At 38.5% G+C, this 19,271-nt stretch overlaps 1 protein-coding gene across 1 annotated transcript in view; it reads left to right on the forward strand.

Moving 5' to 3' along the window:
• The window catches only part of Znf569 (zinc finger protein 569), a 40,865-nt gene extending 36,483 nt beyond the window's left edge, over positions 1–4,382 (forward strand). The window contains exon 7 of the mRNA XM_048438743.3: positions 1,068–4,382. Coding sequence (XP_048294700.1) covers positions 1,068–2,878 — 1,811 coding nt within the window. The 3' untranslated portion in view covers positions 2,879–4,382. The remainder of the gene's footprint in view (positions 1–1,067) is intronic.
• Positions 4,383–19,271: the final 14,889 nt, after the last annotated feature.

The following is a 19,271-nucleotide window of genomic DNA, read 5'->3' on the forward strand; positions in this document are numbered from 1 at the left end:
TTGCTATATAGCTGAAACTGACCTGTCTGCCTCAACCTTCCAAGGGCTGAACTTTTAGGCATAGTCTACAATGCTTTGCTTTTATGTGTTCATTTTTGAGTTTTCGTGCAGTGTTTGGATATTTCTTACTAATTTTTTCTTAGTCTTTTGCAAATTACTTGATAAATATAGTTTTCTTTTTATGTTCCCTAAATAGCTATTTATGTATATAAGAAGGTTGTTAAAATTAATATTCCTTTCTTTCACATAAAACAAAGGTAATTGAATTTCTAGATATCTGCTTCTATTCATATTTTCTTTCCTGGAATTTTCTTGTAAAAACTGAGGACATAAGAGATACATGTCGGGTTGGAGTGATAGCTCAGCAGTTAGGAGTACTGGCTGCTTTTCTGGAGGACCCAAGTTGGATTCCCAGCACCCACATGGCAGCTTACTGTGACAGGATCATGGGCCCTTTGTTCATCCCGCCCGGCTAGCATACACCCGAAATAATCACACAGAAATTGTATTAATTAAATCACTGCCTGGCCCATTAGCTCTAGCCTCTTATTGGCTAACTCTCATCTTGATTAACCCATTTCTATTAAATCTGTGTATCACCACGTGACTGTGGCTTACCAGCAAGATTCTAACCTACATCTATCTCAGGCAAAAGATTTGTGGCATCTGTCACTCTGCCCTTCTTCCCAGCACTCAGTTCTGTCTTCCCCGCCTACCTAAGTTCCTGCCCTATCAAAAGGCCAAGGCAGTTTCTTTATTCAACCAATGAAAGCAGCACATAGACAGAAGGACCTCCTACACCAGCTTACAACTGTCCGTTAACTCCAGTTCCACGGGATCTGATGCCTTCTTCAGGCATCAACAGGCAGCAAGCATGCACACGGTACACTTAAATGCATACAGGCAAAACACCCATATATATACAGTGAAAACATTTTTAAGATTAAATTAAAATAGGAGATATGGATTTGAGACTTGTTTACTTGTGGGAATATGTTTTCAAGTATACTTGGTATTTCAATATTGGAAAAAAATCTTCAGTGATATTTATTTGCTATTTATTTTAGGAGAAATTTGGGAAGTTGATGAGCACCAGAAAACCCAGAACAAACTCTTGAGACAAGTTTTCAAGGAAACAGTGACTGATGAAGCCAGTGAATGTCCTAAGAAATTTGCAAATACATTTTCTCCAAATGCAGATTCCATTCCTTCCAGACACAATCTCTGTGAACATGACTGCTTTGGAAAGTGTTTAGAACATAATCTTGATGATCATAATAATGCAAAATGCCCAATAACAGAGGAACACTTTGAATATGATGATGCTATGAAATCATTCAATAATAGCTCACCCTATTTTGTAGTGACCCCCTTTAAGTGTAACCATTGTGGAAAAGGCTTTAGTCAAACCTTGGACCTTATTAGACACTTGAGAATTCATACTGGTGGGAAACTCTATGAATGCCACCAGTGTGGAAAAGGATTTACCCTCAAGGAAAAACTTATTAATCATCATAAACTTCATAGTAGGGAACAGTGTTATGAGTGTAATGAATGTGGGAAAACTTTCATTAAAATGTCAAATCTCATTAGACATCAAAGAATTCATACTGGAGAGAAACCGTATACATGCAAGGAATGTGGGAAATCCTTCAGCCAGAAATCTAATCTCATTGATCATGAAAAAATTCATACTGGTGAGAAACCCTATGAATGTAATGAATGTGAAAAATCCTTCAGCCAGAAACAAAGCCTCATTGCACATCAAAAAGTTCACACTGGGGAGAAACCGTATGCATGCAATGAATGTGGTAAAGCCTTCCCTCGAATTGCTTCCCTTGCTCTTCATATGAGAAGTCATACAGGAGAAAAACCTTATAAATGTGATAAATGTGGAAAAGCCTTTTCTCAGTTTTCCATGCTTATTATACATGTAAGAATCCATACAGGTGAGAAGCCCTACGAATGCAATGAGTGTGGAAAAGCCTTCTCTCAAAGCTCAGCACTCACTGTGCATATTAGAAGTCACACAGGTGAAAAACCCTATGAATGTAAGGAATGTAGAAAATCCTTCAGCCATAAGAAAAACTTCATTACACACCAGAAAATTCACACTAGAGAGAAACCTTATGGATGTAATGAATGTGGAAAAGCTTTTATTCAGATGTCAAATCTTGTTAGGCACCAGAGAATTCATACCGGAGAAAAACCTTATATATGTAAGGAATGTGGCAAAGCTTTTAGCCAGAAATCAAATCTCATTGCTCATGAAAAAATTCATTCTGGAGAGAAACCCTATGAATGTAATGAGTGTGGGAAAGCCTTCAGCCAGAAACAAAACTTTATTACACATCAGAAAGTTCATACTGGAGAGAAACCTTATGATTGCAATAAATGTGGTAAAGCCTTTTCTCAGATTGCATCCCTTACTCTTCATTTGAGAAGTCACACAGGAGAAAAGCCTTATGAATGTGATAAGTGTGGGAAAGCCTTCTCTCAGTGCTCATTACTTAATTTACATATGAGGAGTCACACAGGTGAGAAACCTTACGTATGTAATGAATGTGGGAAAGCCTTCTCTCAAAGAACTTCCCTTATTGTGCATATGAGAGGCCATACTGGTGAGAAACCCTATGAATGTAACAAGTGTGGAAAAGCCTTCTCCCAAAGCTCATCCCTCACCATCCACATACGAGGTCACACAGGTGAGAAGCCCTTCGACTGCAGCAAATGTGGAAAAGCCTTCTCTCAGATCTCATCTCTTACTCTTCATATGAGGAAACACACGGGAGAAAAGCCCTATAACTGTATTGAGTGTGGCAAAGCTTTCAGCCAAAAGTCACACCTTGTTAGACACCAGAGAATCCACACTCACTAGATATTCCATGAACACTGTGAGTGTAGGAACTGCCTTCCAATGAAATGAACACCTGATAGTACACTACATGATCCATTCTAGAGCAGAAAGCTATGAGTACAGGAAAACCTTGTGAAGAACCCACATATTTATTAGAGAATTCTCAGTGAGACCACCAATTGTATGAGGAAACTGACTGAGGAACTGTGAATAAACTGATACCTAAATCTCATTTCAATCTGAAAGTATCTGCTGAGTATCAACATACTTGAGCTCCTTGTATGAAGCAAGATAAGAAGATAAGCAAGATAAGAAACAACTTTTGGAGGCAATATGAGACTATGAAAAAGTAGGTTTTGTACAAGAATGTGTCAATAAGAAAACCTAATAATTGGGTGACATGTCTACAAAGTTGCAAAACTTGCTGATGGTTACAAAAGAATACCTGAAAAATCAAGTTAGGAAATTATAAAAATACAAGTACTGTTCCAATTTTCTACCTCTGTTATACTTCCACTCAAAATTTACACATCGGTTGTTATGAAATTCATAAACTGGTTTCAGAGTAACACAGCAAGGGTAAGGACGAAAAATAAGAACCAAACTTTTTTTTGACAAAACAAGTAGGGAAGATGCTCACTCCTAGATATCATTACATTATTTAAAGTTTTCCTCATTTAAATTCTTTTGAGTGAATAAGCAAACTATTGGAAATAAATTAAGGATTAGCATAGAAATTCAAGACTTGGCCATTTCATGTGTGGGTAATGCTACTGAAATCATTGGAATGAGTCTAGCCTATTCAATATGTATAAAATTTATATGACCCAAACATGTTACCCCCCTCAACCATACAAATATGACTCAGCTCATAGGGTGCTTGCTGCCAAGCCTGACCCCTGACTTTGATCCCCAGAATCCACATGGTAGAAGGAGAGAACTGACTCCCATAGTTGTCTCATGACCTCTAATGGCATACCATGTCATGCATGTCCACACACATACATACACACACAGACACACATACACACAAATAATCCAAATAGATAAAATCCGAAAACTATGATAGAAATTAAGCAGAATATGTCACTTTAGATTAAGAGTATTAAAAATAACCCCACAAAGATGGAATAGTCTATTTTCTTTTAGTGTGTAACCCATGTATGTATGCAAAGAGAAATGTATCAGTATGTTCCCAGAGTCATGGTTTGTTTTGCTCTGAATTGTAACATTTCCATCAGCAAATAGATCGGTATGTTTATTTCTATGATAGGATACTATGCTGTAAAATATACAAAATTCACATGTGATTACATGGATAGGCCACAATATTTTGAGAGGAAAGAGTAAAATACACAATAAATAATGGTATAATATTTATAACTTAATAAACTAGTTCAAAGAACAGTAAGGATATTATTCATGATCCATTTATGGTATTAGTTGCCTTTGAGGATGTAGAAGGGTTTTGCGGGAGTTGTTACATTGATCTGTAATACTTCTTTAATAAAAGGATGAAAGCGAATATTACAGAGCTGACAAGTCTGATTGTCAAAATTTAAGACTTTAAAGCTTTAGTTGCCTGCTTTTTCTAAAGTAAGTCAATAGGTGCAGGATGCGTGGCCTTATAGAATTGATTTTAAAATATCATTTATGTGTTATTTTTATTTAATCTTTATATAAACAAGACTGATTGAAGATGCTTTGTTTACTGCAATGGTTGGATGTTTCCTTAAAGACTCATGTGTTGAGAGCTTGAACTCCAAAACATGTATTCAGGAGTGATTTGATCTTCGTGTTCAGACCTCTTCAAATGTTTAGCCCACTAATGGATTCCTAGTTGATAATGGATGGTGGAAGCTGTAGGAGGTGATACTTAGTAAGAGGAAGTAGGTCTTCTGAGGCATGCCTAAAAAGGGGGTGATACCTTCCCCTTCAATTCAGTTGATTTTCTTAGGCCTTCTTGTCATAGTAACAGAAAGCTGGCTCAGAGTCTTTGTAACATTAATTGGGATAATGAGAATCATCAGTATATAACATTTAAGGCCAGCTGTAAAACAGTAAAGCCTGCTGTCTTTTACATAGTTCTTTCCCTAGTTGAAAGCAGTAGAAAAGCAAAAACAAAATATTTTCTGGAATATTTGACTCTCAATTTTAAAAAAGAAAAGTCCAGTTGCATTTGGGTTGGTTTTGAAGAGGAGAGGAACTGTGCACAATGCCAGATAAGGACTGGTTCCCGGATCACAGCAGGAGCAAAGTTCGGTGTATCGCAACAAAGCTTTTTCGAGTGTCTATATTCTTGTTTATTTTTATTTTTATTCTTGTTGTTAGAGGTTTTGTGGGTAGTGTTAAGACACCTCTGTAGCCCAGGCTGGCCTCAAATGTAGGTAGGCTTTTTCTTTTCCACCTGCCAGTTCCCAAATAACTGCTATTCAGACTCTATTAATTGTAAATGCTCAGCTGATATCTCAGGCTTATTACTAACTAGCTCTTACAACTTAAATTAACCCATTTCTTTTTGTTTGTTTTTTGTTTATTATTATTATTAAAAATTTTCACCTCCTCCCCTCCTCCTATTTCTCTTTCCCTCCCTCCATTCCCCTTCCCCCTCCCTCTCCAGTCCAAAGAGCAGTCAGGGTTCCCTATCCCGTGGGAAGTCCAAGGTCCCCCCCCCATCCAGTTCTAGGAAGGTAAGCATCCAAACAGACTAGGTTCTCACAATGCCAGTACATGCAGTAGAATCAAAACCTAGTGCCATTGTCCTTGGCTTCTCAGTCAGCCCTCATTGTCAGCCACGTTCAGAGAGTCCGGTTTGATCACATGCTCCATCAGTCCCAGTCCAGCTGGCCTTGGTGAGTTCCCATTAGATCAACCCCACCATCACAGTGGGTAGGCACACCCCTCGCAGTCGTGACTTCCTTGCTCATGTTCTCCTTCTGCTCCTCATGAGGACCTTGGGAGCACAGTCCAGTGCTCCAATGTGGGTCTCTGTCTCTATCTCCATCCATCGCCAGATGAGGGTTCTATGGTGATATGCAAGATATTGATCAGTGTGACTATAGGATAGGGCCAGTTCAGGTGCCCTCTCCTCAGCTGCTCAAGGAACAAGCTGGGGACATCTCCTTGGACACCTGGGAACCCCTCTAGAGTCCAGTCTCTTGCCAACCCTAAAATGGCCCCCTTAATTAAGATCTATACTTCCCTGCTCCCATATCCACTCTTTCTCCATCCCAACCATCCCATTCCCCCAAGTTCTCCCCATCCTCCCCTTCTCACTTCTCTCTACCCATCTCCCCTTACCCCCACCCTCAAGGCTCTGGAATTTTTGACTAGTTATCTTGTCTACTTCCAATATCCAGGAGGATAATTACATCTTTTTCTTTGGATTCACCTTCCTATTAGGTTCTCTAGGATCACGAATTATAGGCTCAATGTCCTTTATTAATGTCTAGAATCCACTGAGTGAGTACATACCATGTTCATCTTTTTGGGTCTGGGTTACCTCACTCAGGATAGGGTTTTCTATTTCCATCCATTTGCATGCAAAATTCAAGATGTCATTGTTTTTTACTGCTGAGTCGAACTCTAATGTGTAGATGTCCCACACTTTATCCATTCTTCCATTGAGGGGCATCTAGGTTGTTTCTAGGTTCTGGCTATTACAAATAATGCTGCTATGAACATAGTTGAACAAATGCTTTTGTAGTATGATAGGGTATCTTTTGGGTATATTCCCAAGAGTGGTCTTGCTGAATCCTAGGGTAGGTTGATCCCGAATTTCCAGAGAAACCACCACACTGATTTCCAAAGTGGTTGTACAAGTTTGCATTCCCACCAGCAATGGATGAGTGTTCCCCTTACTCCACATCCTCTCCAGCAAAGGCTATCATTGGTGTTTTTGATTCTAGCCATTCTGACAGATGTAAGATGGTATCTCAAAGTTGTTTTGATTTGCATTTCCCTGATCGTTAAGGAGGTTGAGCATGACCTTAAGTGTCTTTTGGCCATTTGAACTTCTTCAGTTGAGAATTCTCTGTTCAGTTCAGAGGCCCATTTTTTAATTGGGTTAATTAGCATTTTAAAGTCTAGTTTCTTGAGTTCTTTATATATTTTGGAGGTCAGACCTTTGTCTGTTGCAGGGTTGGTGAAGATCTTCTCCCAATCAGTAGGTTGCCTTTTTGTCTTAATGACAGTGTCCTTTGCTTTACAGAAGCTTCTCAGTTTTAGGAGGTCCCATTTATTCAATGTTTCCCTTATTGTCTGTGCTTCTGGAGTTATACATAGGAAGTTGTCTCCTGTGCCCATATGTTGTAGACTACTTCCCACTTTCTTTTCTATCAAGTTCAGTGTGTTCAGATTGGTATTGAGGTCTTTAATCCATTTGGACTTGAGTTTTGTGCATGGTGATAGATATGGATCTATTTTCATTCTTCTACAGGTTGACATCCAGTTCTGCCAACACCATTTGTTGAAGATGCTTTCTTTCTTCCATTGTATACTTTTAGCTCCTTTGTTGAAAATCAGGTGTTCATAGGTTTGTGGGTTAATATCTGTGTCTTCTATTTGATTCCATTGGTCGACTTCTCTGTTTTTATGCCAGTACCAAGCTGTTTTCATTACTGTAGCTCTGTAATAGAGTTTGAAGTCAGGGATGGTAATGCCTCCAGAAGTTTCTTTATTGTATAAGATTGTTTTTGCTATCCTGGGTTTTTTGTTTTTCCATATGAAGCTGACTATTGTTCTCTCAAGGTCTGTGAAGAATTTTGTTGAGATTTCTATTCTATGTGTTGCCACATGGCTCGTGGCTTTATCTGTCCTCCAGCGTGTCTTGCTCCCTCTGTGTCTCCTTGCAACTCCTGATTCCACCCTTCTTCCAGCATTCTCAGTTTGGCTCTCCTGCCTAACCTTATCTTACTCAGCTATTGGTTAATCAGCTGAAGATGGATGCTAAAAGAAATCCCACACTAGCTCAGAATTGAGTATAATAAAGAGTTATTTATTTAGGGGTAGATGCACAGATCACAGTCCTCTGCACGAATGGGCAACAGAAACTGAATACAGCAGCCGGAAGAGAGAGGGAACATGTACTTTACATCAGCATTTATAGTATAAGAGGCCATGCCCAAGTGGGCAGGTAACTTAAAGGCTGCTGGCTGTAGGATTTCCTACAGCATATTCCCTTTTTTAAAAATAAGAGTGTTCTAAGCCTAATACAAAATTATATACAATAAGAACAAATATCAGGCATAAAAATTAGAATTACAACCAGCATAAACAATATCAAGCAAGAAACATTTGATAAATGTTTCAATAATTATCCTATCCTGAGGAGTTTAAGTCTTGTATTATAAATAACTTGGCCAAGTTATGAGGGGAAAGTAACTAATGACTAGTCTTCAACCCCATCAAAGACCCGAGAAGGGAAACAATATTACTTGAGTAAGCAGGAACTGCAATCAAGCAACTTCCAAAATGTGCAACAAATGACAGAGACTACCTGGGCAATCACCCAAAGTCTCATTTGCAATGTTGAAATAATCAACTTTAGCTAAGGCTTAGAGTAACTGACAGACCAATTTCAGAGGCAGGAAAATTTTCAAACCATCTTGGCAAGATTTGACAGCCTTTTTCTTGTATCCTGCTTGTCCCATCCGGACATCATGCATTTTGTCAGTGGTCGAGGCATGGGCAGTTCCTTGCCCGAAGGCCACTTTTGTCAAGAAGAAAATAACCTCCAAGTGAAGTGTCTTCACTGCTGAACATTCTCTTGGGAATAGATCGGTGCTGCCAGGAGCAATCATGTCTCATGTCACCAGAGCCCTAAGTTATTTAAATGCCATATTCTATAGTTCTTTGAAGTGGTTGAAGAGTACCTATCTATGCAGAATACAGTCTCTATATCTGAAGAGCCTGATTAGTCTAAGTATGACAAACATGAATGACTATTGACCTGTAATTTTAAATACCTATATAATTTAAAGACTGAGAGTTCATATTAGAATACTAAACAATCTTTAAACAACTGTGCAACAAATGAGGACAATGACCTCAAAATGTAAACAATATATGAGTACCTTGATCAGAGGTAAAATGTATATTGCAATATGATAAATATATCCTAAAATTGTATCAATTTACAAAATATCTTAAGCAGAGGTAGAAACATGCATGCATACAATATGACAAAATAACTTTGCCTAGGTACACAAATATTATAAAAAATAGGAACATATTCAATATAATTTAAGTTTGTATCCATATATAAGGATCTATACAAATATAAATTGCTTATAAAAAATAGCTCACAATTATTCACTAATCTATTATCCCATCCAATTTCCTTTTTTTCGAAGAGATCCCTGAGACTACATAATTTCCCCCAATCCCTAACTCTATACTAATTATAATCAATCCCTAAATGATGTCCCTCACCCTGAGGACAAACTTTGTTGGGAGAGAGCACGGTGTCTTCTAGAATCACTTCCAGCAATAATGGGGATGATATTATTTCTATGGGATCCTGTGAAAGTAAAATGATGGTTGAGTTTCAAGATTACTATCTGGTATAATCGCACATAGTCTCTGAGTTTTTGGTAGGGTTTTTTGAGGTTCCTGTTTGGAGTTCTGATTAGAACATTGTAAAAAAAATTGCACCATTTCAGCTAACCAAGTTGGAACCAACCATCTTGAGCAGATGGTACCCAAAACAGGTCTTATAGTAGTGCTATCAGCATCATGACGTCATATCAACCAGGTGGAGCCATTGTTGTTGGGCCCCATCTTCCTGGAAACTTCAAAGATTAATGCAGGGAAATTCATTGTTTATTGTGGAAAGCTTAAACATTATTTATGTAGACATATTCAATGAAAGGTATGATAGAGACAAAAATAGATATGAAGAAAAGTAAAATTTTTTCTAAATTCTTTATTCTTTCTGTCCAATACCATGGCTCCTGACATGAGACAGAAACTCTGAATTTTTATTTTAACAACATGTTTGAATTCAGAGGACAGAGCTGTTGTTCACCTCCAAAGCCAGCTTTGATTTTTAAGTGAGTTATGACTATTATTCTAGTTAATATTCAGAGATTCAGCTGGGCAGTGGTGGCACATGCCTTTAATCCCAGCACTTGGGAGGCAGAGGCAGGCAGATCTCTGTGAGTTCAAGGCCAACGTGGTCTACAAGAGCTAGTTCTAGGACAGGCTCCAAAGCTACAGAGAAACTGTCTCAAAAAAAATCAAAAAAAAAATTTCAGAGATTCTTACCCTCAAATGATCTGTCCTCATAAGTGATAATTGTCTTTGTTTGGTGATCCTATTTGGATCTTTTCCTCTTTAGGCATCTAGATGTCCAGAGTCTCTTGACTTTCTGAAGATAACTATTTTCCTGCAAATACAAGAACAGAACCCTGCCCCAACCCTTATGAGGTTTCTTTACTACCTGTATGGTTGTCAACTCTGTGGATGAGTCATCATTTCTCTTTCTAAAGAGATTTCTCTTTTTCAAACCAAATTTTTATTAATTTTGATTTGATCTGTAACTTTTCTTCTCCTGTGGAAACAAGAACAAATCCCTTCCCAAATGTAGCATATATGGCTTCCATTGTGAGGTCAACACAACCTTGAAATACACCCACTGGTTTAATTCAGAAGACTTTTCTATTATCCAATGTCTCTTTGCTGCTGTTGTTCCTTTCTCATTAGCATTATGAAAATTCAAGGTTAGTAAAGCATCATGTAATCTATTTCTGGGAATATTTTCCATCCCTTTCTGTTTGTTTAACATATCCTTTATATATTTGATTTTTTTATAACTGCCTGACCTGTAGGATTGTTTGTTATACCTGCAACATGCTTTATATTATAATATGCAAAAAACTGTTTCATTTTCTTAGAGACATATGTTGGACCATAGTCTGTCTTATTTGTACAGGTATACCCATGATGGCCATAACTTCTAATAAATGTACGATTACTGGATCAGTCTTTTCTGAGCTCAGAGGAGTTGCCCATTGAAAATCTGAATAAGTGTCAATGGTGTGGTGTACATATTTTAATTTCCCCAAATCTGCAAAGTGGAACACATCCATCAGCCAGATTTCATTCCTTTGAGTACCCTTTGGGTTACTCCCTGCAGGTAGCAGTGTTTGGTTATAGAAAGAGAAAGTAGGACATCTCTTTATAATTTCCTTAGCTTGTTGCCATGTAACAGTAAACTCTTTTTTAAACCTTTGCTATTGACAGGATGTTTTTATGAAATTCTTAGGCCTTCAACACACTTCCAATCAATAATCAATTGATGTCTGCTTTACCTTGTGCTACAGGACCTGGCAGACCCATATGGGATCAAATGTGTGTTATGTATATGGTACAAAGCCTATTCCTGATTATATCTTGAACCTATATGTATAATGAAGTCAATTCTGTATCATCTGGCATAAATTCAGTGGTTTCAATATGTAAGATAACTCTTTCTGCATATTGAGAATAAGTAACTATATTAAGAGGTTCATTAAAATCCCTTAGAATCATGAGAATAGCATATAATTCTGCTTTTTGGACAGAATTAAAAGGGCTTTGTTCCACCTTACATAAATCTTCAGATTTGCAACCTGCCTTTCCTGATTTATTTACATCACTATAGAATGCATGGACTCCAATTATTGGTGTGTCCCATACAATGTGGGGAAGGATCCATGTAGTTCTCTTTATAAGGTTAATTCTATCACTTTTGGGATAATTGCTATTAATCTCTCCTAAAAAATAGCACAAGCTCTTTGACAAGGTTCATTGTCATTTAGTTTTATCAGTAGTAAATGGCACTATAATCTCTGCTTGGTCTATACTTGCTAGTTGATGAAGTCTCAATTATCCTTTTATAATTAATTCAGAGACTTTTTCCACATAAATTTTTAATTTTTTACTTGGTTTATGTGGTAAAAATATCCATTATAAGATAATGTCTTCCATTTACATTAAAATTCCTGTAGGGGAAATTCTGGAAGCCAATATGGCTAGAATGCAATTAAGATTTGGATTGGCCCTACCCACACGTGTCTCCTGTAATTTTTCTTCAATGACAATTCCTTTTCTGCTTAGGCTGTTAATTCTCTGGGACTATTTAAATGTTGGTCACCATCTAAGGTTTTGTTTAAATGAACTATTAGATTAGGTGTTATCCCAACAGCTGGTTGTAAACTGAAAATGTCTCCTAGCAATTTTTGAAAGTCATTAGGAGTCCACAATCAGTCTCTCCTAATTTGTGCTTTTGTATTCTAATTTTCTGTTAACCTATTTTATAACCTAGGTAACTGACAAAATCTCCTCTCTGTATTTTTTCAGGAGCAATTTGTAATTCCCATTTTGGCAAAACTTTATTTCTTCAAACATTCTTTATAAAGTATGTGTGCTTGATTTAGGTAGAAAATGTCTTCCATGTAATGGTAAATTATAGATTTAGGAAATTTTTTATGTATTATTTCCAAGGGCTGACTTACAAAGTATTGACATAGGGTGAGCTATTGAGCATTCCCTATGGAAGGACAGTCCACTGGTACCTCCTAGTAGGCTGAGAATTATTATAAGTAGGCACTGTGAAGGCAAATTTTTCTCCATCCTTTTCTTGTAAAGGTATAGTGAAGAAACAATCTTTTAAATCAATAACTTTAAGTAGCCATCCTTTTAGTAATAGAGAAGGCAGAGGAATTTCAGATTGTAGAGGGCCCATCAGTTGAATTGCCTTGTTGACAGCTCTTAGATCTGTCACCATTCTCTATTTACCAGATTTTTTTTAACAACAAATACAGGAGAATTCCAAGGGCTAGTTGACTCCTCAATATGCTGAGCATCTAATTGCTCCTGTACCAATTGTTCTCAAGCCTGCAAATTATCTTCAGCTAGAGGCCATTGCTTTAACCATATTGGCTTTTCAGTTAACCATTTTAAAGGTAGGGCTGTTGGTACCTCTAAAGGTTTGCTAGCTGCTTTATGTTCTTGTACAGCCTGAATGGCTGATGACCTTTGTGTATAGTACCCTATAATATCCTTCCCAGAATTATGAGTTTCTGGGACTGCAGGAATGTTAATCTGGGTTCCATTGCTGCAGCAAGTCATGATCCCATAAATTCACTGCAATATTAGCCACGTAAGGCCTCAGCCTTCCTCGCTGTCCTTCTGGCCCTATGTATTCAACCTATCTTGTGCTTTGTTTCACTTGAAATAGGGTTCCAATTCCTAGAAATTGAACATCTGTCTCTTGAAGAGGCCAATTTGGATGCTAAAATGGAGTAATGATACTCACATTTGTACCCATGTCTATCAAAACCACAATTACAATGCCATTTATATGCACTTTTAGTTTTGGTCTTTGATCATTTATAGAAGTCTGCCAGATTATACATTTTCTATTTTCTATTGGAATTTTTTGATTTATCTTCCATATTTATTCCATCATCCAGAACAGTATTTTTTTTACAGAAGGCTCTGAGTTTTTTTATTTTCCTGGTGAGACATGTCCTCCACAGTGACTGGGAATGACTGGACCACTTTTGACTTGGGGGCCTGCGAGAGGCCCTCCATGGACTTTCCCGATGATATTGGGTTGCCTTGTCTGTCTTTTGTTGATCTACATTCCTTGGTCCAATGTTGGTCTGTGCCATACCTTCCACATAGTCCAGAAGGTTGATACCTTTTTTGCCATTTCCAGAGGAGATATTATTTCTAGAAATTCCTTATCTACAACCCTTCTCAGATGTTCTATTCTACCACAGTTAAAACATTTGGTATTTTGATGTCTCCTCATATCTTTAGAAATGGCTTTTCCTAACCAAGATTCAGTATTATAGTCAAATGTCTCAATGTTCATTGTATGCATGATCCATTCATCCATTGGTGCTGATATAACCTTTAAAGGCCCAAGTATCTTTTTGCATTCCAGGTTGACATTTTCAAAAGCCAGAGATTCAGTAAGTACTCATCTAGCATCTGGGCTTGTTACTCCCATTTGTACAGCCTTAGTTAGTCTTTGTAAAAAGTCACTAAAGGGTTATCTCTGGCCCTGTTTAACTCTGATATATGATTCAATTCTTTTTTTCTAGTTATTGAATCCTGTGCCAATCATTTAAGGCTGTTTTGTGGCATTTGTTCATTGTAAAGAGCTTGAGTCTGTGGATCAGCATAAGTGCCTTCACCAAGAATTTGATCTTGGGAAGTCTCAAGGCCTTTTGCTTTTCCCTGTTGTTCTAAAATTTTTGCCTCTTCTCTGAAATAACATTTCCACAGCAGTTGGGGCCCATCATCCAAGACTGCTGAAACTAACTGAAGCCAGTTGTATGGGGTAACCTTAATGCTAGAAGCCCATGTCTTTACCATCTCCCCCCAAAAATGCAGAATGCAAGCCATGAGTTACTACTGCTTGCTTAATTTCTTTTAGATCATTTTAATCATTCCTATAGGTATCCATCTACCTTCTTTGGATACTTTTGGGCATTTAGAACTTGATGCTTTGTCAGAGTAGAGTACAAGATAGGAAGCTGAAACCCTGGGTAAGTCATCTCTGACAAGTACTGGCAATGTTAAATCCTGTCCTTGTACCTTCTCTCCATGCTTGTCAGCTCCAATAATTTCCTCAATTGTTTCAAATCTTTTTACTTTTGTCTTTTTTAAAAACCAAAATCTTCTGACCTGTATATATTTCTAGTGATTTCTTTGAGGCACCTAGGCTCTGGTTCTCATTCTGCACATGTGATTCCAAGGTCTGAAGTTTTTCCTTTAAAGATAACATCTCATCCTTGGACATTATTTGGATAGTGTGCAGATTGCCTTCCTGGAGAGATACTCTATCATAACTATCATAACCTATCATAACTCTTTTAACAGATTTTGATTGTCTAATTCAACAGTATGAATTCTTTCAGATAATTTCTCAGTACCCTTTGACCTGGATTAAATTTTGTCAAAGTAATGTTATCCTTTTCAATAGTTTATTTTTTTCAGGTAACTTTTGATTTTTGATGGTATCAAATCCTGTCAGCTAGCTGTTCATTATTAGTCTGTAAAGACTGTATCATTTATAAAAGTGCCTCATTCATGACTCTGTTAGTAAACTATTTTCTTAAGGATATAATATAAAGAAAAAACTGAGTTACAATATCCAATAAATAGATGTGTCACAATAACCATATGAGCCTTGCAGAAGACAATTTATAGTATCAACAAAAAGATTACTAAAATTTTCTATGATATTGTTGTGTGCCATTTTATAACTTTCAAAGTTATCGATTTATTAATAAAAAATATTTACCCATGTTGTGAGGTCTGGTAAATTGTTTTAGGTATAATAATCTTTATTGTCCAGCAGGTGTCATGGTTGCAGAGAAGTGACCAGCAGCAGCACAACGGGAGGTGTCACGAACAGTTCTGTACCACTTTGGTTTTCCACCTTGTTGCTGGTTAAATTCTGACAAATATGCTTTGGTTGACAAATTAAAAGCAAATAATCAATTCCATACATGAAGCAAGGAGCCTAGAACTCAGGAGCAGAGAGCACAAACCGGAAGCTGTGCAAGTCGCCATGTGGCAGAGAATGCGGCAGTGGGGTGGGGGAATGTGTGTGAGTCACCACGAGCACTTAGCTCTGCTGTGGTGGGGTTTTTTCAAAAAATCGCTTAGTAGGTGAAAGTGAGCCAAGCAGGCGGGGGTGGGAGACCTTCTTGTCTGTGGAGCATTTGGGCCTTTTAGACCAATCCACCCAGTAGGTGTGGAGTTCGGATCCACGTGGGGCACCAAATGAAGATGGAGGCTAAAAGGAAATCCCACATTAGCTCAGAATTGCACATAATGAAGGGTTATTTATTTAGGGATAGATTCACAGATCACAGTCCTCTGCACAAGCCGGGTGGTGGTGACACATGCCTTTAATCCCAGCACTTTGGAGGCAGAGGCAGGCAGATCTCTGTAAGTTCGAGGCCAGCCTGGTCTACAAGAGCTAGTTCCAAGTCAGGCTCCAAAGCAACAAAGAAACCCTGTCTCAGAAAACCAAAACCAACCAACCAAACAAACAAACAAAAAAACAAACAAAAAAAACAGTCCTCTGCACAAACGGGGAACAGGAATTGAATCTAGCAGCCAGAAGAGAGAGGCAATGTGTGCTTTACATCAACATTTATAGTATAAGAGGCCACACCCAAGTAGACAGGTAACTTAAAGGCTACTGGCTTTAGGATTTCGTACAGCAATCAGCTTCTTTATTAAAGCAATAGAAGCAGCACACAGTTCAGAGGAATATTCCGTATTTCCCCCTTTTGTCTAATTTGTCTATAAAGGAAGGTTTTAACTTCAACACAGTAGGATTATATACAACAAAAGTCATCAAGTAAGAATTACATTTACAATATCCAGTCCATTTTTATTTGGCAAATTTAGAGAAAATACTCTTATTCTCTCTTGATGAATCCAAAGCTCTGTACCTAATTTACTTTCTAGCATAAGTAATGAAAACTATATCCCTATCTGGTCTTCAACTCCATTAAAGATTCCCGACTGGTGAAATGTTACCTAAGGACAGGGACATCTGGGTACCTGTACAATCACCCTAGGTTCTTCTGTAATGTTGGGATATCCAACTTTGACCTATAGATCTAGCCTATCTGACAGATATTTTTGAGAAGCAGAGAATTTTGAAGCACTGTCAAACCTTGTCTAGACAAAGTTTGGTAGTTGTTTTGCATCCTTCTGGTCCAATTTTTAGATCATACTGTTAGCAATTGAGGCAAGATCAGTTTCTTTGCCCACATGACTACCTTTGCCATAAAGAAATCTATCTCTGGGGACTGGAGAGATGGCTTAGCAGTTAAGAGTACTGGCTGTTCTTCCAGTGGACTCAGGTTCAATCACCAGCACCCACATGACAGCTTACAATTGTGTAAATCTAGTTTCAGGGGGATCTGACACCCTCAGACACCAATGCAAATAAAATATTTTTAAAAAAGAAATCAAACTCTATATGGAGGCTCTTCAATGCCCATCATCTTCTTTTAAAGTAAATGGGTACAGTCAGGAGGAGACTTGTCTTGCTGTCATGAAAAACCTTGGGTCATTAAATGTACTCAATGCCATATTCTGTAAATCTTTGATGTGTTGAAGACCATCTGTCTAAAATATTTGTATGAACTTGAAAACATACCTAACATGACTATGTAACTAATTTAGAATTTTTTTATCTTAATTATTTTTATTGCATATCTGTAATCATTTTTTGACCACATGAGCCTTTAAACTGCTAAGCAGTGTGGCTAGGATCTCTGCCTCTATTTTGGCAGTTGGCTCTGACTGTTTTAGTTCCCCAAGAGCCTAGCTTCATGGCAGAGTTATCAGGTGACAAGAGTCACATTTACTGCCCAAACTCTGGAAAATTTTTGGGTCCATGCTGTCACCAAGTAGTGCCCCGCCCACTGCTCATTTATATGGGTCAGCCAATGGCTTAGCAGAGTAAAGCCAGGCAGGAAATCTGAACAGAGATAGAGAGTAGGCTGCATTGAGGAGATTCCATGTAGTAACATGATGCTCCAGTAAGATACAGCCTTGTGGCAATACATGTATTAATAAAATGGGTTAACATAAGATGTAAGAGCTAGCTAGGAATATGCCTGAGCCATTGGCCAAACAGTGTTGTAATTAATATAGTGTAACCAGAGACTGCTTGTTCATTTCCTGGCCACTCAGACCTTAATAATCACATAGAAACTATTAATTACAACATTGCTTGGTCAATAGCTTACGCTTCTTTTTAACTAACTCTTACATCTTAAATTAACCCATTTCTATCACCATGAGGCTGTGGCCTACCAGTAAGATTCCTAAGATTTCAGCATGTCTTCCTCCTTTGGCAGCTACAGGGCTTTTCCCTGACTCCACCTACTCTCTATTATATATCTCTCTTCTGCCCTAATTTTACTCTGCTAAATCATTAACCCAAAAAGCTTTATTCATTAACCAATAAAAACAACACATATACAGAAGGACATCCCACATCAATATAGTGTGATTATTTGGGTCTGGGTTACCAGGAAACGGAAGTGCAGTCTCTGTTTACAGCTTACAAACCCCATGTATGCATCTGGTATCAGGGCCAACCCATTTTTTTTTTTTACCACTAGCACTGAGCTTGGAAGTAATCTCTTAAAGGATCTGTGTCTCTGCTTGTCTATCTGAGAAAATGCAGTTACCAAGAAGCCATGTTTGACTCTTTTTTGTGTGTGTTTAGAATCCTTTTATAGCTTATTCATGTCTTATGTGGAAATTTCAGTCCCATGTTGGAATGCCATTTGTAGGCAGACTTCTCTTTCCCACCCTCCAATTGCAAAATAACTGACATGGAGACTCAATATTAATTATAAATGTTTGATGTAGCTTGGAGTTATTACGAACTAGCTTTTACACCTTAAATTAACCCATTTCTATTCATCTATGTGTTGCCATGTATCTTGTGGCCATACCTATCCTCCAGCTTGTCTTGCTCCCTCTGGATCTCCTGGTAACTTCTGACTTTGTTCTGCTTTCTCCAATCATTGTCAGTTGGGCTCTTGTTAGGGGCTGCAGACCCCTGGCCCCTTGACTTTCTTTGCCCACCTCAGACCCTTTGTCTGCTGGAGTAAACTGAGCAAAACAACTTGTTTACCTGTGCCTGCAGGTGCTCAGAGCACGAGACCCTGATGGCAGGGGAGTGGGTTCTGGTGAGGCCTGCAGCTGAAAGATCCCAAGCGCTGGGACATGGCTATCAGTTAAGGATCCCTATATAAGCTTCCTGGAGCACAATAAAGTTGGCATTCTTGTATCAAGTATGACCCATGTCCCCGTGTCTCTGTCTGTCTGTGTGCGTGTGTTTTTAAGTCTTCAGCTTAGTTCCTGGCTCGTGTACCGTCCTGTCATGCTGGTGCTACAGGCTCTCCCACCTAACCTTATCCTGTTCAGCTTCTTTATTAAATCACAGTGACATATTGTCACACAGTGTAAAGGAATATTTTACACTCACACTGACAGCAATTCTACTGCCTCTACCTTCTGAGTGTTTATGGGCATGCACAATTGTACCATGTGGTTTCTACAATGGATTTGCCACGGGTCCCCAGCAGCTTGCTGTGGGGTCGAGACCACGGGGCAGGTCCACAAATCAAGGTGGCTGGTCCCCAACCATGTGGCAGCTGACTGGTCCCCAGCGAGAGGTGTGGGCAGGCAGCGGGTGGGAGGCATGGATGCTGTGAGTCTCCAGGACTGCTGGGGACCCAAAAGCAGCCAGTCTCAGAGACCATGCAGTAGGGAAGGTGGCTGGTCCTGAAAGGCCCCCAGTGTGGGGAGACTCTCACTCAAGTCTCGGGATAACACAATCCCCCCCCCAGTAACTCTCGAGAGACCATCC

This window comes from Myodes glareolus, chromosome 1 (genome assembly GCF_982192425.1).
Source record: "Myodes glareolus chromosome 1, mMyoGla1.1, whole genome shotgun sequence".
Taxonomy (NCBI): Eukaryota; Metazoa; Chordata; class Mammalia; order Rodentia; family Cricetidae; genus Myodes; species Myodes glareolus.